The 24,589-nt window shown below is 37.1% G+C and overlaps 1 protein-coding gene across 2 annotated transcripts in view; it reads right to left on the minus strand.

Annotated features, from left to right (window-relative positions):
* Ptpn4 (protein tyrosine phosphatase non-receptor type 4) overlaps nucleotides 1–24,589 on the minus strand; it is a 149,824-nt gene that overhangs the window by 18,715 nt on the left and 106,520 nt on the right. For both annotated transcript variants that reach the window (XM_051147265.1, XM_051147264.1), the window contains exons 14-23: nucleotides 22,583–22,708; nucleotides 20,459–20,617; nucleotides 15,181–15,340; nucleotides 13,383–13,466; nucleotides 13,230–13,286; nucleotides 8,004–8,160; nucleotides 5,191–5,357; nucleotides 3,464–3,554; nucleotides 3,259–3,320; nucleotides 267–413 (exon numbers count right to left, since the gene is read on the minus strand). In XM_051147265.1, the coding sequence (XP_051003222.1) occupies nucleotides 267–413; nucleotides 3,259–3,320; nucleotides 3,464–3,554; nucleotides 5,191–5,357; nucleotides 8,004–8,160; nucleotides 13,230–13,286; nucleotides 13,383–13,466; nucleotides 15,181–15,340; nucleotides 20,459–20,617; nucleotides 22,583–22,708 (1,210 nt within the window). The remainder of the gene's footprint in view (nucleotides 1–266; nucleotides 414–3,258; nucleotides 3,321–3,463; nucleotides 3,555–5,190; nucleotides 5,358–8,003; nucleotides 8,161–13,229; nucleotides 13,287–13,382; nucleotides 13,467–15,180; nucleotides 15,341–20,458; nucleotides 20,618–22,582; nucleotides 22,709–24,589) is intronic.

Below are 24,589 nucleotides of genomic sequence, written 5' to 3' on the forward strand. Positions count from 1 at the left end.
AAATTTTAAATGATCTTGTAATTTAATTGTTAGCCTTACATGATCCTCTTAGATATGCATGATTCTAAATAAGTACAATGATTAGAATGGTAAAATTTATTTTGCAAGTATTAAGTTAGGCACAATCTTAAGTATCTAGCTGTAATGATTCAAATCATGGAACCACAAGAGAAGACTGAAAAGACTTCAAAGTGATATTTTGAGCATATAAACACAACATAATTTATAAAGAGCCCAAGTAATATATAAGATCAACTATAGCTTACTCTGCCACGTTCAACTTGTGTGGTCAACATCACAACCATAGAGGAGCCTTGTTCCCAAGTCATTTGCCAAAAATCTTTACAAGTATGTGGTAATGGCCCTTGACAAGCAATGTATTGATTTATAATACTTGAAGAAGGAATTTCCATCTAAAAAGAAAAAGACATCAAAATAAAACTTTTAAACTTTAGTTTTTACTATGGTTTAATGTTAAACTGAACCCAACTAATCCCAACAAATTGTGATCAGTGAAATAATTTCACCTGTAAAAGAAATTTCTTGGCGATGTCCAAAGTTATACATATTCATCATTTAATTGGTGAAAGAGGGATTTAAAAACATATATTTTCCAAATGCTACCTTTTCTTCTTCCTCTTCTTCTTCTTCCTTTTTTTAAAAGATAAGGTCTCACTATGTATCCTAGCTTCCCAGCTACTATACATTTATACGGAAAATTTAGAAACTACCTATAATAGTTTATTATTAAGTTTCCTAAGGAAGAAAAATTCTGCTATTTATTTTAGCTGAATTGTACACATAAAATAATGAAGAGCTATTAGTGTGCTTACAATTATTTTTAGAATGAAACAAGACAATAAATACTGGAGAATTACAACTGCACTGCATTTGAGGCTGACTTCAACAAGATGATATCCACACATAGCAATTTAGAGAATACCAAGGTCTCCCTCCCAAACCTGCTTCCAGTTATCACCAGAGGGGAATTTGTTTCTCAGGTTTTTAGTACCTCTTTCACATAGACAATCTGTATACAACTATTTTTCTATGAAACTGTTTTTTAAAAATGGTAGTGCAGTATATATGGTTTTCTAAATTCTATTGTTTGAAAGACAATACCAAATTACATAAATTTCGTTCCTTTAATAGCCCTTCTAAAATATATACCGTTACTTATTTAACAAACATTTAAGGCACTGTTAATATGTTTGTTACCAGTAGCAAGGTTAAACTGAATACTTCTCTAAACATGACAATTTTTAGTAAATGTAAAAATATATCTACCTATAAGGGCAACAGGAAGAAAGGAGAATGATGGGTCAAAATGTATGTTCACATCAACTTCTGACAACATTACACTGCTCCCCAAAGAAACCGTCTACTTTTCAACCAACAACACACAGGAATGCAGTTCCATTGATACTTGTTAATATAGCTATAGCCCTAAAATTCCTAATAGTCTGAAATGCAAAACTTGTTTTGGTGTTTTAAAACGTGTCCTGACTTTAAGACATTTTAAATTTGGCCTCACTTGAAAGCATTTAAAAGCAAAATCTGACTTTGATTGACCGAAAGGTTATTTATACTATATTAGTCCCACTCAGAATATTTATAATATCAATATAATAATTAAAGGGCCCTTATCCCATAACCTGGTCGGGACATTACTTCATATAGCATTGGTACCTGGACTATTCTTTCTTTTTAAAATTTTATTTATTTATTTATTTATTTATTTATTTATTATGCATACAATGCTTTGCCTGCACATATACCTGCATGCCAGAAAAGGACATCACATCACATTATAGATGGTTGTGAATCACCATGTGGGTTCTGGGAATTGAACTCAGGACCTCTGGAGGAGCAGTAATTCCCCTTAACCTCTGAGCCATCTCTCCAGCCCTAGACTGACTATTCTTTTTTTTTTTAAAGATTTGTTTATTATTATGTATGCAGTGCTCTGCCTGCACGTACACCTGCAGGCTAGAAGAGGGCATCAGATCACATTATAGATGGTTCTGAGCCACCATGTGGTTGCTGGGAATTGAACTCAGGACCTCTGGAAGAGCAGTCAGTTCTGAGCCATCTCTCCAGCCAGACTATTCTTTAAAAAAACAAAAAAATTAAAATAAAAAATTTGAATCACAAAGCATAGTTGAAGGCTTCAAATAACTAACTAGACTTGTATATGTTATCAAGTTTTTGGTCTTTCACTTTTATAGGGAAATAATAGCATTTCTGATAGTTTAGATTTGTACTTTTTTGGGGTAAATTGAGTATACTTTCATTTACCTGTGTTTGATAGTTTTGATAATTATTTTTCTATGTTTTAGATTACTCTTCAAGTTTTGCTTTAAAAACAAAACAAAACAAAAGCCTAGAAATCATCACGTAAGGCCAGAAGAAGGCATGCGTGTCCTCTTCTATCACTCTCTTCCTAGTCTTCTGAGGAAAGGTCTCTCACACACCTGGAGCTTGAGTCTGAATTGTTATGGAGGCCAGCAAGCCCAAAACATCCTCCTGTGTTTGACACTTCAGAAGCAGGGTTATAGGACACACATCTTGTTATGTAGGTGTTAGAATCTTAACTCTGGTCCTCATGATTGTGCAGCAAGCTTACCTGCTCTGCAATCTCTATAGCTCCATAATTGCTAAAGTTCCCATGTAATTTCAAAACAGGAAGAGGGCTCCGCTAGTCATTTGTAGGCATACTAGGGATGCAAACAATTTGAGTCACTGGATAAGTGTGTTCCCAGCTAACATCCAATAAGCCAACTGTTTTGTTCCCCTCTTTATGGCATAAGCAGCCTGCAGTGCTGTGCAGTACCATATTCTTCACACTTTCGTGTTTGTGGTAGGAACTTGCACCATCTACAGTCACAGTGGTGAAGTGCTGTCTAGTATTCTTAGGAGCAAGAAAGCTATGATATTATTCATCATGGAGAAAATGTACATTAGCTTTCTTCTGTCATGAATTATACTTCAATGCTGTTAGCTATGAAGTCAAAGTTAACAAATCAACAGTGTTATTATTAAATAAATAAGGTAATATATTGACTAGCTGATGAAAATATGACTATAGATTTACAAAAATCTAACCCTCGATTTGTCCTAGAAATGATAATTCACTATTTCCTAGTTCACCAATTGCACAAACTATTTAAAGTCATGCTTTCAATAAAAAAGGAATTACCTTAAAATTTACAATAGTTTCAATAATTTCAAATAACAAAGGCATTACAAAAAACTTACATTTATATAGTTTGCATTGATGTAGTCTTCATTACCTTTTAAAAGGACCCGTGTAGCATCGTCTAAAAACATGTAAGAAGAAACAATGGATTTGGGATTAAACCACTAAAGCTCTATCACTGAGCCACACTCCAATCATAAAAAATCTAATAAAGTTTTATTTATAAGATTAAGCTTATAATGATAAGAGCTAATGGATACTTACAAGGCGAAATATCTCTGTATCTATTTTTGGAAATGTTCTGAGGTAATTTGGCACAAGACATTGTCATTCCAGGTTTTTTCCGATACAATTGCTTTAAAAACAAACAAACAAACAAACAAACAAACAAACAGAGAAACAGTTTAATAGACCATCAACAACTCTGCCTTGTTTTGGCAAATTTGCTTCTATTCTAACATGAACTTCACATACTCTTTGAACACTACAATACTCTTCAGAACAGTAAGTATAAACCAGAGGTGTAGTCAGTTCTTTAGTTTCTGATATGCATTTCTATCTATAATATTTTTGAAAACTCTGAAAACAATTTTGTTCAGCAAAGTTTGAATACCAAACCTAAAAAGAATATTTGGTTTAATTTTAGTGTAGAAGGGTTCACAATACACTAACTGAGATATTCTTTGAAAGAACCAATACATGTTTTATTACTGTAAGTAAGCATTTATATACATGTACTGGAAAGCAACAAATATTGTTGGCCATATTTAAAAAAACACATGGGGAAATTCCTAGTTTTATCAAAGATAAATAGATCAAGTTCATTATGACAGAAGATTGACATCTATAAATGTTTTGGACTGGATTTATAACTATCATGGATGTATACAACCTGTGTGCCACAGGCTGGGTATTTCTGGTTAAATATAGACTTTCAAAATTCACTATATAGTTACTAATCAAAATAAAGATTAGCAGTCATGCTGGGCAATGGTGGTACATGGCTTTAATCCCAGCACTTGGGAGGCAGAAGCAAGCAGATCTCTGAGCCAGCCTGGTCTTCAGAGTAAGTTCCAGAAGAGGCAGGGCTATACAGAGAAACCTTGTCTTAAACAAACAAACAAAACAAAACAAACAAACCAAAAAGAGATTAGCAGTCAAGAAGGATTCTTGTACTTCCAAGATAATGATCTGAGAAAGTTTAAGACTGTACAGACAAAAATTAAAGAAAGATTAAATATTACAAAGTACAGACTTGAAATACAAGTTATTTTTAAAGAGATTTTTGTGTATTTATTATTTATACAGTATTTTGCCTTCATGTGTGCCTGCATGCCAGAAGTGCTGCTGGGAATTGAACTCAGGACCTTTGGAAGAACAGACAGTGCTCTTAACCACTGAGCCATCTCTCCAGCCCCCCAAAAGTTATTTTTTAAGATGGAGGTTTTGTTTGGTTTTATTCTATTTATTTTATCTTTTGAGATGAGGTCTTTGCTACCTGTAGCTCAGGATAGCCTCAAACTCATGGAAAATTGTACTGCTATGGGTGTGACAGCAACAAATGATGTGTGCTGTCATATTTGGTTTTGTTCAAGCTTTAAGTTTATAATGTACTACTGTTCTACCTTTCATAAAAAGAGCTAATAAATTACATGAAAGAAGACATGAAAAAAATGTCTTTAATACTCTCTTATTTTTTGAGAGGGGTCTTACTCTGTAGCTTAGGCTGGCCTGGAACACATTCTTCTGGACTGACCTTGAGCTCAAGAGCATCTTCCTGTCTGGCTTTTAGACTTCTTTTAAAAAGACCCTGATTTATATAGCCATAACTAGTATTGTGGGAATAATCTTTAAAAGCTACCTTTCAGAACTCATGTGAACCCGTTCTAAGGCTATCATTTTCCCTTTAAGTCACAATGCACAATAGGTTAGGCCCTCAGCACCCTCAAGCTCATTAGCCAACACCGATGTCACGCAACAGTGCCACTTACATCAAACTGTGCCAGCAGGGTCCCAGTGACAAGCCCCTCAGCTAGCTGGGTCATTGACTCTCGCAGGGAATGGTCATCTTGATGGACACTATCTAGTGGGGCTTTTGCAGGAATATACTGGAAGTCTGGCTCACTTTCTAGTTTTTCTTCCACTACATCATATACAGCTAAAATAAAACAAAAATACACATGAGAATCTTAAGAGAATTCAGTAAGAAATGGATCAATATTTTCTATAGATTTGGTAACTAACAGTTCCCTTATATCTGACTAATGCCTTTGTGTAGGAGCCAAGAATGGTTGTGGGTTGAAAGGCTTCTGCTCTTCCTTTGAAGAAAAGAAGGATTCCTTAGCCACCTGCTTAAAATCGGAGGACACATTAAGAAAATGAGGCAGGACTAGAGAGGTGGCTCAGTGGTTAAGAGCACTTTCTGCTCTTACAGAGGACCTAGGACCAGCTCCCAACATCCAAATGGCAGGCAATTCACAAACCTCCTGAAATTCTAGTTCCAACGAACAGATGCCTTCTTCTGACATTCTTGGAACCCTGTGCTCATGTGGTGCACATAAACACACAGGCGTGTTCAAACGTGTGCGCATACATGTGCAGGCACAGACACACATATACACACAGAATAAATAAATCCTTACAAATTTAGAGAAAATAAGGGATTTTTGAGTTGCAGATCAGACTAGATCCATTTTTAATTTCTAGGACTCGAGTCAAAAGCACGGACAAAAGCCTGTACACCATTATGTCTAAAGATATGTTGGCTTCGATCATATAAGTGAACACAAAGCTAAATAAATCAGCCCCACTCTCTCTCTTCCACCTAGTCACTAAGCTCTGTAAGAGTTCAGATCCCAGAGGCTGGGCCTATAAATGTCAGGCCAACAACTTATCCTTACTTCTTCTCTCAGCTCCGTTTTAAAGAAAATTATTTTTTATTTTTTACATACAAGGATGTTTTACTTAAATGTGTGCATTTATACCAAGTGTATGCCTAGTGCCTATGGATGCCAGAAGAGGGCACTAGTCCCCTGGACCTGGAGTGACAGACCATTGTGAATCACCATGCAGATGCTGGAAGCCAAACTCTGGTCCTTTGTAAAAGCAGCAAGTGTTCATAACTGCTGAGCCATCTCTAGCTCCTTAGCTTCCTTCTTTAACATAGGAACCTATTAACATACACGAGTGGTTCATCCATATGTAAACATGCATATTCCCTACAAGTGACTGCCTCTTAGCCATCTTGCTGGATTAGAAAACATCATGTAACATCCGTGAGAGAAAAAAAAAAAAAAAAAAAAAAAAGATGTGATAAGTCTCTCTCAGACTAGAATAATCCTTTACAAGGTTCTAGTTGAGTTCTTCTTGGAATTTAAAGTTTAAGAGAAACAACTGAATTGCAAAAAAGGCCTTTGCCATCATAGGGACTTTTGTTCATATCCTGGCTCTGTAGCCATCATGAATCTGTAAGCAGGTAATAGTGTTTGGAAGTATTTTCAACTCTAAACTCAGAGTAATTTCCCTATCGTGTTTGGTGGCTCCGAGGATTGAGTAAGAACATACACAGAGCCTAAACACAAGGAAAACTTCAGCAGCTACCGATTGTTGTCACTGAGTGCTACAGGAACTACTATCAGGAGAACACAGAAAACAGCAGGGAGTCTGAACAAAAAAGCTCTTCAGAATCAAAATGAATAAATAGGCTGTTTATAATATTCTTGGAAAGCCAATGCTAGGGTTACACATGGACAAGAACACAAAATACAGAAAAGACACTCTGCTTTGATCAAAGATGAAAAGGGTATTTTTCTTTTCTTTAAAGTGCATCTCCCTGTCACTTTCTCATACATGAATACACTGGATTTCTTTTTTTTAATATTCACTTATTTATTATTTATTCAGTATTCTGCCTGCATGCCAGAAGAGGACACCAGATTTCATGAATAGATGGTTGTGAGCCACCATGTGGTTGCTGGAAGTTGAACTCAGGCCCTTTAGAACAGCCAGTGCTCCTAACCTCAGAGCCGTCTCTCCAGCCCCAATACAACGGATTTCAATCACATTCACCACTCTCTTCTTGTGTCATTAGTGTAATAAGGACATCCTTCTACATTCATACTTTTCAAATACAACACTCTACATAAGTGCCTGTGCCTTACGCTGTTTATGCGTGCTGGTGTGCACAGACGGGCTGCATGGCTTTGCTACTGTGAGCAGTGCCATAATGAATATAAATGCAGACAATGCTAGCACGCACCCAGATGAGCATTTGACATGACTAGGTAAGAGGGCTTCACCTATTGAAAATATAGTTGAAATAATATATTTCTTTGTTTGTTTTAACTATATAGCTTGTTATGGAATATTATAAAAATACAAGAGAGATCTACTTACTCATTAAACAAATATTCACTGAGTACATATACTACACTGTTAGAGTAGTTGAAGAAGTGGTTGAGGCCACTTTACATATAGTAGAAGCAGAGAAAGCCTTCCTGAGTGCAGGAAAAAAATGAGTTACAAAAAAAAAAAAAAAAAAAAGAGTTGTCTATGAGCAGTGGAAACAGCAAGAACACAGACCCTAAAAGTATATAGGTCGAAGCTTTGGGAAAACAGTAAAACGCGACTGTGCACCAGAGGTGAATGAATGTGAGTATGAATGGGAGATAAGGGAGACAAGATTTTGGATGTTTTCTCCATGTATGATAAACTGACATGTTTAAAGAAGCTATCCTGGCTACCATGTCCAGTAATAAATAGTAACAAATTATGACAAATACTCAATGCTAAATAGAGTACTTACCGTTAGGTCGAACTAGAAGCACAAGTTCCCCAGAATGTCTCTCACAGCTAGCTTTAATAAACAAGACGACTTGATCGTGGGTATGTTCTGCTATGTCCCGACCATTAATCAGTACCACTTGGTCCCCTTCATTCAATCGAGGGACACAGAGGTCAGCCTGTAATATAATGCAGATAAGTGTTCAAATATGTGCCCAGCATCTTGAAAATATAGACATTTATTTTTTATAGATTATAGCAGGAAAACTAAAATTACATATAGAAAAGCATCCAGGCAAGGCTAGGAAGATGGCTCACTTCACTCAGTAAAGTGCTTGCTAGGCAAGTATAATGGCCTGACTTGCAATCCCCAGAAGGCTCCTAAAATCAAGTGCTGCAGTGTGGTCCTACAATCCTAGTACTGAGAAGGCTGAGTAGAAGAGTCCCTGGAACTTGCAGGCTAGCCAATATAGCCAATCAGGGAGCTCCAGGTGCAGTGAAACACCTTCTCAAAAACTAAGGTAACTGGGCTGGGGAGATGGCTCAGAAGCTAAGAGCACTGTCTGTTCTTCCAAAGTTCCTGAGTTCAATTCTCAGCAACTACATGGTGGCTCATACCACCTATAATGAGATCTGGTGCCCTCTTTTGGTGGGCAGAATGCTGCAGAAATAAATAAATCTTTTTTTAAAAAAATCTTTAAATATACATAATTTTCGTTCCCACAGATTAAATAACATCATTTTTTAATGGCATCCTCCAAATTTTAGTCTTTATAATACATCAATTGTCAATTACTGCATAATGTGTATGTATTTGCTGCTAGTGCTTCAGCCCAAAATTCTGCACCTCAACACCAAGCACTGTGGCTTGAGAGATGGCTCAGTGGTTAAGAGTATTGGCTGCTGTTCCAGAGGACCTACGTTCAATTTCTAGAACCCACAGGGCATTAAAAACTGCTGTTCTAAGAGACAATCAGATGCCCTCTTCTGGCCTCCATAGACCCTGCATGTAAATGGTGCACAGATATACATGCAGGCAAAATACCCACACATATAAAAATGAATCTCACACTTGTCAAAGTTTATCCATCAGTCAGTTTGTGACCAAGAAGCAAAGCACACAACTATGCTGCTTCTTGGCTCTCAGTGGGAAATCATACAATCACCTAAGAGGAAGATGAAAATAAAAGCTGAGTAAAGAAATGAAGCAAGATGGGCCCCAGACGTGAACTTTGACCTGAGAAGAAGGGATGATGGAAATGAGAACACTTGTGTTGCTTGAGGCTCTAGGTAAGTAGGCAAAGAGACTCGAGTCATTTTCATCATGCCAAAGCCTCAAAGGACAAAACATTGAAAGCAGATCCAAACACAGAAAGGAGCAATCACGACAGTTTGTAAAGTAAGACGTTCACTCTGTAGTTTTATAACACACTACTCAAACTACTTGTGATAAAGGTTTATAAATAAGTGAAACATTACTTTTTGGTATTTCTGATGTTTTAGATTACAGAACACATTTTTTGCATTCCTCAATATTTTTATAATGGACAGCAGAGATGATTTTAATGTACAGAAAAGTAGATCTCAAAGTCATGAAAACAGTTTAATTTTTCCTATTCGTTAACAGCTCAGTGCATGAGTTCACCGTGCATGGCCATCTTCAGAACTGTGCACTACTGTAATAAGGAGTCCCTGAAGTAATTAAGGTAACGGAGATAAAAGAGACAGAAAGATGAATGCATGTTCTATGAAAACATATGACCCCAAGGATGAAGATGGCAGGCCAGGCAGTGGAAGAAACACTGTGGCAAAGGGAAGGCCTAGCGGGCATATGCTACTCAAGTGTACTAAAAACAACTATTTTATAATACTCAGTAACAGTGTGACTAGTGGGAAGAAAATTGCTGTAAAGGTTAAGCTCATCGTCCCTCCATTGCTTATGGATGTGTGATCTCAGAGACCCAACACCATGAAAATGCAACAGGAAGATACTTATCATGATTTATCTTGTCCAGTTGTGAAGATAAAAATGAGTTAATTCAATCAAATGTTGTAAAATCTCAAGTATTCAAATGTCAACCTTTATCTATTATTTGGATTTTTAGTGGTTATTCAATGAAGTAGATGGCAAACATTTTTATAGTCCCTTATGCAGGGCAATGTATCTACGTACAAGTTTGAGTCTCCACTTTTGTAAATACATGTTTAGGTATCCAAAGTGAAATAGAATATGGTTGGTAAAGCAGTGGGAGAGCTGTCTTCTCACATTGCTCTGTCCACAGTAGTAGGCTGGGAGACAAGGAGGTCAATGTATCTGAGGACACAAGTCCTCTGTGAGTCTCCTACTGTACCGTACATTTATCACTGATGGAAACTTTATCATATTTAACTTGCCTTTTGTCAGATATAATTTTTTTTTGCATTTCTTTCTGATATGAAAAGTTAAGACACCTGCATATTAGGTGAACTTTCTAAGAGAATCAGACATTGATTACAAGATTTCCATACATTTAAAAAATGATGATTTTAATGTGAATTATCCATTCTGAGTACCCAACACAAAAAACCTGACATTAAAATACCAGGTATGATAAAAACATATGCCTTTAATCCCAGCATTCATGAGGAAGAGGCAGACAGATCTCTGAGTCAGAGGCCAGCTTAGTCTACTCAAGAGTAAGTTCCAGGACAACCAGGGCTAAACAGAGAAATCCTGTCTCAGAAAACCAACAAAATAAACAAAAACAACTGTTTCCTCAAATGGCTTTTTTTTTTCTCCCCGAGACAGGGTCTCTCTGTGTAGCCTTGGCTGTCCTGGATTCATTTTGTAGACCAAGCTAGCTTCAAGCTCACAGTGATCTGTCTCTGCCTCCCAAGTGCTGGGATTAAGAGCGTGTGCCACCACGCCCGGCTTCAAATTGCCCTTTTTAAAAAAAAAAAAAAAAAAAAAAAAAGGTCCCAACATGGAAGACTGTGGTGCTATCTAAATTAATGAAATAAATCTGACCAACATTTGTTTGGTTTTGGTTTTTCAAGACAGATTTCTCTGCGTAGCCTTGGCTGTCCTTGAACTCACAGATATATCCACCTGCCACTGCCTCCCAGAAGGCTGGGATTGCAGGCATGCACCATCACACCTGGATTCAACAACATTAAAAAAAAAAAGATTTATTTATTTATTTTATGTATATGAGCATTCTATTTGCATGTACACCTACATGCCAGAAGAGGGTATCACATTGTATTATAGATGGTTGTGAGCCACCATATGGTTGCCAAGAATTGAACTCAGAACCTCTGGAAGTGCAGTTAGTGCTCTTCTTAACCTATGAGCCATCTATCTCTCCAGCCCCCTCAACTAACATTTTTATAAATAGTGCTATGTACAGCAGAAGGATGTAAGACACAAGCAACAGATATAGCTCAAAAGAGCAAAGCACATTCAGAGGTGATTCAGATAATTAACTAGGAAGAAAAAAGAAAGTGAAAAATACCAGTAATTCTATTTATTCAGGAGAAACTGCTAATATTTTAGCATGTTTCCAGATAGCACATCAATAAGAATAACTCAGTGATGAATGGAAAATTCATTACTGTGGAAGCTTAATAATGAGTAACAGGGGACTCATTGTTACATACTCAAGGTTTCAGCATGTGCATATTAGAATTAAAAAATTTTCCCATATCATTCCCATTTAAATTAATTTTAAAACAGAAAGTAGGTAACCCAGGCAATGATAGCCAAACCTTTAACCCCAGCACTTGGGAGGCAGAGGCAAGCAATCTATGAGTTCAAAGTTGGTCTACAGAGCAAGTTTTAGTTCAGCCAAGGCTACAGAGAGAAACCCTGTATCGATGCTCCACATCCCCTCCCCCTGCCCCCCAAAACCCCCAGAAAGCAGACAAATAATGAACTACTGTAAATGAAAAATAAAAAAGCAAACAGCAGCAATAAAAATCTTATAATACTCCACCTTCATCTACATTTGTTGAATAAGGAGGGTTTTTGTTTTTTGGTTTTTTTGTTTGGTTGGTTGGTTTTGTTTGTTTGGTTTTTTGAGACAGGGTTTCACTGTGTAGCCTTGGCTGTCCTAGACTCGCTTTGTAGACCAGGCTGGCCTTGAACTCACAGAGATCCTCCTGCCTCTGCCTCCCAAGTGCTGGGATTAAAGGCGTGCGCCCGGCTGCTGAATAAGGAGGTTTTGTTTGTTTGTTTGCTTGTTTGTTTTCCAACCAGAACTCTTTATCACTACAGCACAGTCAGACTAATAGCTTCTGTCTAAAACAGACTCAATGAAAATCTATCTTCTCTGCCAACTTACAATAGAATATTTAGCATTTAGATTTAACATGACAAGTTGAAAAGTAACAATTAATTTTCTTCCTTTAAGCAAATAAAGATAATTTATTTTTATTTTATGTGTATGTGTTTTGAACGCATGTAAGTTTACGCCCCACAAAAATGCCTAAAAATTTGCAGAGAACATTGAATCCCCTGGAACTGGAGCTACAGGTAGCTGCGAGCTACCATGTGGGTTCTGGGAATTAAGTCTGGGTCCTCTAGAAGAGCAATCAGTGTTCTTAACAGCCAATCCATCTCAATGAGATTTATCTATAAATAGATTTATCTATAAATATTCTGATACATATGTATATATTCTGGGGAGGAAGAAATGGCTCAGTGTTTAAGAGCACTTGCTGCTCTTGCTCTAGTTCCAAGAGATCTAGTGCCCTCTTCTGGTCTCCATGGGCAGTAGGCAAGGATGTGGTATATACACAGGGACAGGCAGGCAAAACACGTATACATGCAAAACTAAATTTTTAAGTACAAATGGGGTTGGAGCAATGGCTTAGCAGTTAAGAACATTTGCTGTTCTTGTAGAGGACCCAAATTTGATTCTCAAGACCCATGTAGTGGCTCACAACTATCCATAACGCCAGTTCCATGGGGATACAACACTGTATTCTGACCTCTGAGCATACAAGATGCACAGACATACATACAGACAAACACTCATACACATAAAAACATTTCAGAAAGTATATTCCTTTTTGTTTTTTGTTGTTTGTTTGTTTGTAGCTCTGGCTGGTCTGGAACCATCTTTGTAGACCATGCTAGCCTTTAACTCACAGAGATATGCATGCTTCTGCCTCCTGAGTGCTGAGATTGAAGGCAGGTAACCATGTACCTGGCCCCTAAGTACATATTCTTAAAAACCACATTTAGATAAAATTTTGGATAACTTACAGGTGTTCCTGGTGCTACTCGGGACACAATTACAGGCATCTTCTGATCATATCCTCCCTGGGGCGGGGGAAAAAAAAAAAAAAAGAAGTCTAATTCTACCAAACTAAGGGCATCTTAACATAAAAACTAAATATGACATAAATTCAAGATTACCTTTACATTGAATCCAAACCTTCCATTTTCATCAGGTTTCATTTTGATTAGAACAAGATTATCATGTGGAATGCCACCATTAGGCTAAAAAGGCAAAAATAATTTTCAGATTATAAATAAGGTATATAATTTATCTAATTGTATTATTTACAGTATGAAAAGAATGAGACTTTTAAGCAAATTGTAATTGAGGAAAATGGTTTCTTTGCCTAATGACTTGCAGATGCATTCTCTAAATCTTCCTTCCACTCTAAGGGCAATTTCCATCTCCCTTCCCTCTAACTCTATATAATTAGTCAGGCTGCACACCCACCATTCCATAACTAATGTAATGACAACAAATATTTTCCCATTGCTAAATTCCCTATGTTGTGCTTTAAAAAGATATTCATGTGTATACGTGCGTGAACAGTTGTCTGTGCAGGTGCACATGTTAGTAGGTGTGTGAGCCTAATGTGGAGGCTGGAGGGCAACCTGGGGAGGTATTCCTCAGCTGTTGTCCACTTTGTTTTCTGAGAGCACCCCTCACTGGCATGTGGAATTTACCACGTAGGGCTAGGCTGGCTAGCCAATGAGCCCCACAAGGATCTACACGTCTATACATTCTAAACACCTGCACAGCCAGCATTTTAACAACTAAGCTACCTTCTAGCCTTTACTAGATACTTTTTTAAAGAAACAAACTAGACTGTAAGTTACAGAATAACAAGTACTATGTGTTAGTTGTCTGCCCACTGCCATCTAAGTAGTTCAATAGCCTTAAGGGAATCAATGCACGGAAGAAGAGACACATAAACATCACCACAGAGTTAGTGCTCCTGTTGACATTTTTGGCAAAAATTCTGATCTCTTTTGATTAACCCTATTGCAGTGCAACAGTATACATGAGAAAGTAAGAGTGGTTTCAACTTTTGGTAATGGAAGAAACTGTGTATGAATAAACGAGAAGGCAGGGAGTACAGTAATCATCAACGGCTTTTGACACTAGATGCTGGTGCTTCCTATGAACTTCCCCTTCCCAGCTTATTTCATTTCCTAATGGCCCTTTAAATTTCCTGAAACATATCTGCATGCGACTGTGCTTGCTTTTTTAGCAACACAGTGCATTTTTTTAAAGATTAATTAACAACCTCACTTGTGGGTTGGTTGGTTATTTATTTATGTATTTATTGATGTATTTATTTTGGTTTTTTGAGACAGGGTTTCTCTGTGTGGCCTCAGCTGTCCTAGACTTGCTTTGTAGACCAGGATGGCCTCGAAGTCACAGTGATCAACCTGCCTCTGCCTCCTGAGTGCTGGGATTAAAGGCGTGCACCACCACCATTATTTAAATCTCGTGAGAAAGCAATAAAATTGATAAGCCATTAGGATTGTAAAAACTCATTTTATTGTATAAAAGCATATTCTATAGAAGCAAAAGTTATATATTATCCTGTAAAGTGTACAGTGAACATACATTATTAGAACCTGTACTCAATTCCAAAAGGTTGGGAAATATCTCTGCACTAAGAAATTACATAATGAAGTAAGTATTTACTGAATTAATGGTACTTATTCTTAAGGCATATGTATATTTTATATACTGAAATTACCACCAATTGTTAAGACATTAACTCTAAAAGCAATGTGTACTTTACAAATGAAGGAAAAGAAAACTTCATAATGGTATAAATCATGATGAAATAATCAGAAGAAAAAGATAAAGTATTATAATTTACTATTAAAACATGCTCTGGTTCAAAATAAATTAAAATGCATTCAAGATTTCAAAAATTCAAAGCACAGTGAGGCTACTTACAGTGGACTTTTCCGGGGAAGAGGGCACATCAAAAGTTTCATTAGTATGGTTGACTAGATCTTGCTGAGAGTGAGAAAAATGAATTTGGTTCCAACTATTTTTCTTCGACTGTTTGGGTGGTAAAGCTGGAGGCTGCCCATCCTCAGGGGTCTCTTGTGATCTAGGTAAGAAAAGGGGGGAGATGTAAATATTTTTAGAAGTCATCTGACAGAAACACCTTATTCTAAATTAGGTCATGCAACCTAGATACCAAGCATGTCTAGTATGGAGAGGCTTTGATTGTTGTATGGAAATGCAACCTTTTAATAACAACAACAACAAAAAATCCTTAAAATCTGTTTTTTAATGAAATCAATAATCAGTTATAGAACATGTTAAAGTATTCCTAATAAAGATATTTATTAATTTGCTATAATAATATACATACATTGCTAAAACATTTTTCTTAAGAACATGGGGAGCCAAAGAGTGTGGTAGATAAAGAGAAGTCGGAATAGAACTGTGGAAGGTAAGCCTGCATCACTGAAGACGTCACACACTTCAGACATCGGGCCCGGAGGCCCCCGAGCTGGTAGTGACCAGAATACATCTACCCTGAGGATCAGCTTTCATGGTACGAAAGACAACCAACACTCCCACCTAGCTATACCGTCTATGAACCACAAATACCAGCAAGGCATGATATCCTTAAGAGAACATAGTGGCACACATACCTTAGTGGTAACCAATAGCTCTCTATTTGGACTTAAGATCCACTCAACAATAGAGAAATTATGCCTGGTACTGGAAACCTAGCCAACCATCCAGGCCTAGTGAACTCATGGATCTTGGAGAAGAACCTAATTTACTAAACTAGCACAATCCCTAACTACACTCTAAACATTTGTCTTCATACACACAGATAAGTGTAGGCTCACCCATCACCAAGAATTCTTTCCAACAGATGAAGACTATCATGGGAAAACTTAACCAATCAAAATGCAGAGTTGTGGAACCACCCCTAACGGATATATGTACATAACTCCTGCATTTAAGGCTCAACATTGCAGAAGATTGGGTGGAAAGAGACAGAGATGATCAGGTAGTTTGCTGTGAGACTGTATCTCCTTGCCACATCCATAAAGTCTCAACAACATGGCTGCCTATACGTGAACAAGGACAACAGGACATCCAAAGTGGATGGGAGTAAGCTCACAAGGCCTGAATTTTTTTTTTTTTAACTTTTTATTGATTCGTTGTGAATTTCACATCGTGAACCTCCATTTTTTTTGTTTTTTGTTTTTTTGTTTTTTGTTTTTAACTTTACAAGACCTGAAATATACACAAAGAACTACAGATAACTAAGGAAAGTCAAGAGTCGGAGAAATAGTCTTCCAGGGAAGAGCACACCAATTAGTTATCCCAAACGATCAGCCCAGTCCTGAAAACATAGATACCAGAAACAGACACTGCAGGCTATATTTGGAAATATATATGAATACACTCGTATGTATGTATGTAACAACAATTAATGAAAATATAGGCCATGAATTTGAAAGAGCAAAAAGCGGTATATAAAAGGGCTTGGAGGGTTTTTAGGGGAAAGGGGGAATGATGTACTTATAACCTCAAGAAGAAAATTAAAATGCTGAGAATTAGGTGTTGAACAGAAAAAAAGCCTAGTGGTAGGTATACTCTAATGAGCTTAAATAATCGTCCTCCTTTACCATGGCTCATGAGGCTAATAAGTGCAATCATGAGACAGAGATTAGAATATTGAAATCATCATTGCAGAGACCAACTGCACAGAATTCTGCCAGGTATTAAGGTGAGAAAAAAATTATAAATATTAAAAAGCATAACCCTCAGTGGGGTGCAGTGGTGCACACCTGTAATCCCTGCACTTGAAGAGGTAGACGTAGACAGATTGCTGTGATTTCAAGGCCAGCCTGCTTACAAAGCAAGTCCAGGACAGCCAAGGCTACACAGAGAAACCGTGCCTCAATAAACTAAACCAACCAACCAAACAGTCGAAGAAGAACAGTTGGGACCAAATTCATCTTTTTCACTCTCAGCAAGATCTAGTCAACCATACTGGCACCCATGAAAATGATCTTAGGAGAAAGACAGTAGATCAGAATATTTTTCTTCTTTAAAAAAAATTAAATTAGCATATATTAACCGCAAAAAAATTGAACAAAAAATTGTTATATTTTGTGTATATGATGTATATTATGAATTTTAAAAACCATGTTTGTTCTCCACTATTCTCTTTTGTCCTAATGCCCTTGTTGTCTTTGGCCCTGTTTCTCAATAGTCCCCTTTTAAATTTAGATATCACACATGACAGAAAACTTGTTTCTCTGAGTCTGGTTTATTTAATATGATGATCTCTAGCTCTATCCAAATCCCTACAAACAACATGATTTAATTATTTCCTATGGCTGAATTTTTCACCTTAATTATATTCTACATTTTCTTTATCCATTCTTCTTATTGGCGTCTTGGCTGACTCCATAACCCAGCTGCCGTGAATATTCCCAGCGAGCCAGGGTGAGTCGTTATTGCTAGTGTATGACGACTTTGACTCCCACGAGTATTTTTAAAGAGGGATCGTGTGTTAGTTTTATTTTCATATGCTTTGGAGCATCTATTCTGACTTCTGTAGCCATTGATAGTATATGAGGGCTCCTTTAAGCAACCTTCAACATCGTTGCCATTGTTGTTGTTGGTTGGTTAGTTGGTTTTTACTTTTGAGACAAAGTTTCTCTGTGTAGCCGGTTGTCCTGGAACTCAGCCTGTAAACCAGGGTGGCCTCAAACTCAGAGATCCACCTACCTCTGCCTCAGGAGTGCTGGGATTAAAGGTGTACATTACCTTGCCCACTGTTTGTTGTTTTCTTATGATACCTATTCTGACTGGGATGAAAAGGAATCTCAATGGAGTTTTGGTTTGCAGTTCCCTAATGATTAAATATGTTGTTGAACATTTTTTCATGTGATTATCAGCTAGGTTAGATGATGATTAAGAGTGAAAACAGACCACATGAATGAAAGTACTGAAGGGCCTGAAGTACTTTTTAAAAATAAATAATGTATTTATTTTCTATCCACTGTGGTTTTGCCTGCATGTTTGTGTGTGTGTGAGAGTGTTGAATCTCCAGGAACAGAAGTAACAGACAGTTGTGAGTAGCCATACTGGCGATTGAACTCAGGTCCTTTTGAAGAGTGGCCAGTGCTCTTAACCACTGAGCCATCTCACCAGCACCCAAAGGCCTGTACTTCTTTTTGAGGACTATTTGGTCAGTTTATCTGCCCACTCATTACTGGATTATTTGTTCCTTTGATGTTAAGGTTTTCAAGTTCTTTATATGTTCTATATACTAATCCATTCAATGAATATCTGCAAAGATTCTCCTCCCATCCTGTAGACTGTCTCTTCATTCTCAAAATTGTTTCCCTTACTGTGGAGGACCTCTTAGATTGATGCAATTCCATTTGTCAATTTTTTGATGTCCTGTTTTCCTGAGTTATTGGAGTGCTATTCAAAAACTTGTTGTCCACTCCACTGTCTTGAAGTGCATTCCGTTTCCCCTATTAGCTTCAGGTCTTCTATTAAGGTCTTCAATGCATTTTGAGTAGATTTTGCACAGAGTGAGACCAAGAAAACTAGTTTCAGTCTTTTATGTGTGAATTTCCAGTTTTCCCAGCATGATAAAAATGATTGTTTTTTTGTTTGTTTGTTTTGTTTTTCTTTTAAGAAAGATTTTCACTGTGTAGCCTTGGGTGTCCTGAAACTCACTCTATAGAGAGTCCTTGAACTCAACAGAGAGAGAGAGAGAAAGATCTGCCTGCTTCTGTCTTCTAAGTGCTGGGGTTAAAGGTATATTTAAGGTGTCTCCCTAAAAATAGTACTTTCTTTTTTTGTTGTTGTTGGTTTTTCGAGACAGGGTTTCTCTGTGTAGCCTTGGCTGTCCTGGACTCCCTTTGTAGGCCAGTCTGGCCTTGACCTCACAGCGATCCACCTGCCTCTGCCTCCCGAGTGCTGGGATTAAAGGTGTGCGCCACCACCCCCGGCCCTAGTACTTTCAATATTTATTATTTTATTTTTTATGTGTATAAGTGTTTTCTCTGTTATATACACACACACATCAAATGCATGCCTAATGCTAGAATAGGGCACTGAGTTAACTGATACTTGAGTTACAGACAGTTATGAGCTGCCAGAATCAATAGCCAAAGACACTAGCTAATCTATGACACTGTGAACTAAAACACATCTTTTCCCACTTTAGGTGGTTCTCTCGAGTATTTGGTCACAGTTAAGCAAAAGTAACTAAAACACTAATTAGTGCTCAGGGTAAGTTAAACCAGCAGTTTAGAAAATACATAAAAACTTTCAAGGATACAATTAATATACAAAAACAGAGCCGGGTGAGGCAGTGTATACCTGTAATCCCAGCACCTCGGCTGGCAGAGGCAGATGAATCTCTGAGTTCCAGGCCAGCCTCATCTATAAAGTAAGTCTAGGACATCCAGGACTACACAGAGAAACCCTGTCTCAAACAAAACAAAATACAAAAATAGAGCTGTATCTTATACTCCTTTCTCTTCAACAATGTATTCCTTACTCATTTATGTTACTGTGTAAGTATTGTCCTTCAATTATGCAAAATGTACATAAGCTATATAGGCTAATAAATTAAGATATTGCCTATTAATGTGGGGATATGTAGAGTATGCATCAACACTGAAGTAAGAAGCTGACTTTATCAATCACTATGCAAAATAATAGTAGGAACAAATTTAAGAAATAATGTGGACAACTTGGAGTGGGGGCACATACTTGGGAGGCAGAGACACATAGATCACTGTGAGTTCAGGGGTAGCCAGGACTACATAGAGACTCTATCTCAAAACACGAAAAAGAAAAAAAGAAGATATGTGAGCATGCCTTCTAAAACTTTTTGTAACATATTCTGTTCACATTTATGGCTTCTTTGCTTTAAAAGAAATTATAAAGACTCTTACATTTTCCTACTCCCTGACTACACTGGTATATTACCTGAACAAATATTTGAGAATCCACACTAAAAATTAAATAATAATGAGTAACCAGATGAGTAAAGAGAGACAATAGACATCTCAAGGACATATGGGTAAATTTATAAATATGTATCTATAATTATATTAAGTAACATTTTATATCAAGCACTTTAATTTCCAAGGTTATTTCAAGTGGAACAATTTAAGGTATTTAAAAATAAAGAATTAAGAAGCAAAATGAAAAAGGGTCTTACGGTGATGATTCCAAAACTATGCTATTAGCTTGCGTTGATGATGGAGATCGCTGATTCACAAAATCATCACTAGGAGATGTGTGAACCACATGGTCTACCAAATGACCAACTGAAGATGGCCGGACCCGGGTCCCCTCTTGTGTGAATGCTGGATTCCGACTAAATGAAGAGAAACAAAGGCTGAACAAAAGTATACTTTGATTCTCCCCCCCCCTTTTTTTAATTATATGGTTTCATGAGAAAGTGGGTGTGTGTTTATGTGTGTTTTAAAGAACATGTTGACTAAGCAGAATCTCTAACAGGAATATAAGTTGGATGACATAAACAAAAGAACACGTAATGGGAAGCCAAGACATGACTTTAGTTTATAACCTGCCATACGGCCTTTAGCCATTTCTATTAGTGTAGCCATTTCTACCTAGTGTTACGAGGTTTCAGCCATTATTGAACTTATTCCTTATCCAACATTTATGACACTGATTAGGATAAATGATCAGAAATGCTTTCAAGACTCAATTGTTTTTCTTATTATTTTTAATTTGTAGAATTTGAATCCCTATAAATAGATAATGAATAATCCCACTATCCTGATAGTTACATAAATATCATCATTGCAATAGTTAATACCTAAGCATTTTTTATGTGCTGCTTTTGTTCTAAATATTTTACATTTGTTACTTCATTTAATACTGTATTAAGACTGTAGGACACTATAACAATGATTAAAAGCATATGCCACTGTGTCCATCTACAAATAGGATTTTGTAGAGAGAAAACGGAATGGAAATTAACTTCAAGATTTAAAAATGACTCTAGAGCAACTGCTTAATCACCATGTTGTACTGTCTCAAAAACAAAAAACAATAAACGTTCAGGTTATCCTTAAAATTATTTCTTCCCTAGAAATTACAGCTATTTTTATTTAGATCATCCCTCTCATAGTCCTTCCTTCCCTTCGTCTATCCCCTCCCTGTTCTCTCCTCCCCACGCCTTGCCTTGCTTCTCCTACCTTGCCCTCCCTCCGCTACAGGATATCTGAGGAAGTCTTCCTATCTTTTTATTACCTATACCAAAACCCAGCAGCTTTGTGAGAAGTGCTAGACTGCAATACACACATGGTTAGAGCTGTACCATGTGGCCTTGGGCCAGCACTACCTGAGCTTATAGGGACACTGTTTGAAACCTTTTCCTAGGCAACAGGAAGTACTAGAGCTCTGAATCACAATCACACAAAGCATTTTCAAGGTGAAGAGCACTGGCTGCTCTTCCAGAGGTCCTGAGTTCAAGTCCCAGCAATCACATGGTGGCTCACAACCATCTGTAATGTGATCTGATGCTCTCGTACGGCCTACAGGTGTACATGCAGGCACAACATTGTATACATAACAATAAATAAATCTTTAAAGAAAGAAAGAAAGAAAGAAATCCTGGTGGAAGTCAGGTGTGGTGGCATAGGCCTTTAATCCCAGCACTCAGGGAGGCAGAGATAGGCAGATCTCTTGAGTTCGAGGCCAGCCTGGTCTACAAAGCTAGGACAGCCAAGGTTACACAGAGAAAACATGTCTCGAAAAACCAAAAAAAAGAAAAAGGAAATCCTGGTGAAAATCTATATGGAAATGGACTATATAAACAACAGTTCTATGAGTTTTTATAGATCCTGAATTACCCCTCCTGTGAAAGTCAGGTGCGGAGGAAAGTAAAGGCTGTTCTTCAATCTTGGCTCCCTTGTTCTCTAAGGCCACTTTTACAATGAGCAGCAAGCAAAGAGGCAATAATGTTTGAAGTAACAAAAAGCATGTTTGGGTCTGGCAAGGTGGCTAATCAGGGAAAGGCATCTGCCACCAAACCTGAGTACCCGGTTTCAATCCGGGGGATCCCACAAAGAACGGGCTCTCCTAAGTTGTCTTCTAACTTCCATTTGCCCACTGTGGCATGCACATGCTCTCACACATAAACATAAACGCACACACATTTTTTAAAAAGTAAAATACAGTAAAATTATTTGGGGGGGGGTCTGTTCAAAGGACTTAAATTTATATATACTGTGCTCTTTAGGCGATAAAGTATGTAGCCAATAACTTAGAAAGTAGCAAAATGCAAGCACGATTCTGGCTTGCCACTTACTGGTTGGGAGTTCCAGGTGGAGACCGGGATGGGAGGCTTTGTGTTTCTAATCTGTCATCAGATAATGAATTTCTGCTGAGTACTTCCCAATCCATTAATTTCCGTGCCAAAGGCTTACTTGGAGATCTGTAAAAAGTATTTGAATAATACAAGAAAAGTTTTACTTTTATATAGAATATAAGTTAAATCTTTAAAAAATTTTAATAGATCATATTCAGAGAATTTTCTTAATATAAATGATTCATTTTGATAATATTTATGAAATAACTTCAAAGTGGGTATATTTGCTCTATATGACAAAAAAAGAAGGATGAGGCTATGAAGAATAAGAGAATAAAAGGGATATTTAATAAAACAAAGAGAAGGAAATAAAAAACAAGTTTAAAAAAGGTATCTATTTTTTATTTATGTGTCAAAAGTCTAATGTCTGTTAACTGCATGTATGTCTGTGTAAGGGGGTGGAATTTACTGGAACAGAAGTTACAAACAGTTGTGAATTGCCATCAGGGTGCTGGGAATTAAACCTGTTTCCTCTAGAAGAACAGACAGTGCTCTTATCCACTGAGCTATCTCCCCCGCCAACTATTTTTTTTTAATGATTGTAAAGATTTATTTATTTTATGTTTATGAGTGCTCTATCTGCCTGTACACCTGCATGCCGAAAGAGGGCATGAGATCCCAATACAGATGGTGTGCAAGCCACCATGTGGTTGCTGGGAATTGAACTCAGAACCTCTAGAAAAGCAGCCAGAGCTCTTAACCACTGAGCCATTATCTCTGCAGCCCTAGGCAAAACTTTTTTAAAGAGACAATACAACATGGTGATTAAGCAGTGGCTCAAGAATCACTGATTGAATCTTGAAGTTAATTTCCATCCCATTTTCTTTTACAAAAGCCTATTTTCTCATCTACAAAATCTACTCTTTTATGTAGAGTATGGCCAGTGAATTTCTGTCCCTTTCTGTAAAAACATTCTGAAAACTATTGTATCTTGTGGTGGGTAACAAAAGGATATTTTTAAAAGATTTATTCTATGTGTTCTTGTATGTGTCTGTACACATAAGTGTAGGTGCCCTCAGAGGCAAGAAGAGGGCATTAGATCCCCTGGGACTGCCAGATATGAATTCGGAGAAACAAACTTGTCTTCTCCAAGAGCAGCAATGGCTCCCATACACTGAGTGCTTTCCCCAGAACAAAAGGATAGGCTTTATTATCTATTGTCAGCTATCATAGTGATAAAAGAGAATCGGGTGATCTGCTAAGAGAAAAGATGCTAATCTTCACAGATCAAGTGTTATAACTGTATTCAGAAACATAGACCCTTAGGATTTTAAGAATGTTAATAATCAAAGTCTTCGATATGCAAATTCAAGTACTACCCAAAGATCTTTTACTTAAATGTGTACTTTTTTGATATAGGGAATTATTCTGGAGGTTAATAAAATGAATTAAGTTACTTAAATATACATATAATGAATCACTCTATATGGCGTTCTAAAATCTCAGTAATAAATTTCCCAAGACCTGTAAAAATCATGTGTTATTTTCTATCACCAAAATATTAAGTAAAAGCACTTATTTGTATAAAATAACATAGCAGGATAGTCACACACATGAACTCAAAGTGGCTGTGACAGCTTATGCAAAGCTGTGCAAACCTCAGCTAACCCAAATCCCACTTTAGCTGCCAGGAGAGCAAGGGTCGGTTTTGTCTAGTAGGGTAGGCCCCAATAAGTAATCTATGCTCTACTACAAGACTACACATCCAAGAATATTTGGGCAGCACGAATTGGTCTTGATGGAGAAAACAAAAACACAACAAATACAAGGTGGGAGTAAACGAGCAGGTCTAGAAAGGGATGGGAGACAGAAGGTGAACCTGATCAAAATACACTGTGCAAAATTCAAAAAGAGTATACAAAAACATTAAAAACAAACAAATTAAAACTATTTTCAGTCATGGCCCATTGTATTCAAAGATCTTCATTCTGTGAATTTTATTTTCAG

The sequence above is a fragment of the Acomys russatus genome, chromosome 6 (assembly GCF_903995435.1).
Source record: "Acomys russatus chromosome 6, mAcoRus1.1, whole genome shotgun sequence".
In the NCBI taxonomy this organism is placed as follows: domain Eukaryota; kingdom Metazoa; phylum Chordata; class Mammalia; order Rodentia; family Muridae; genus Acomys; species Acomys russatus.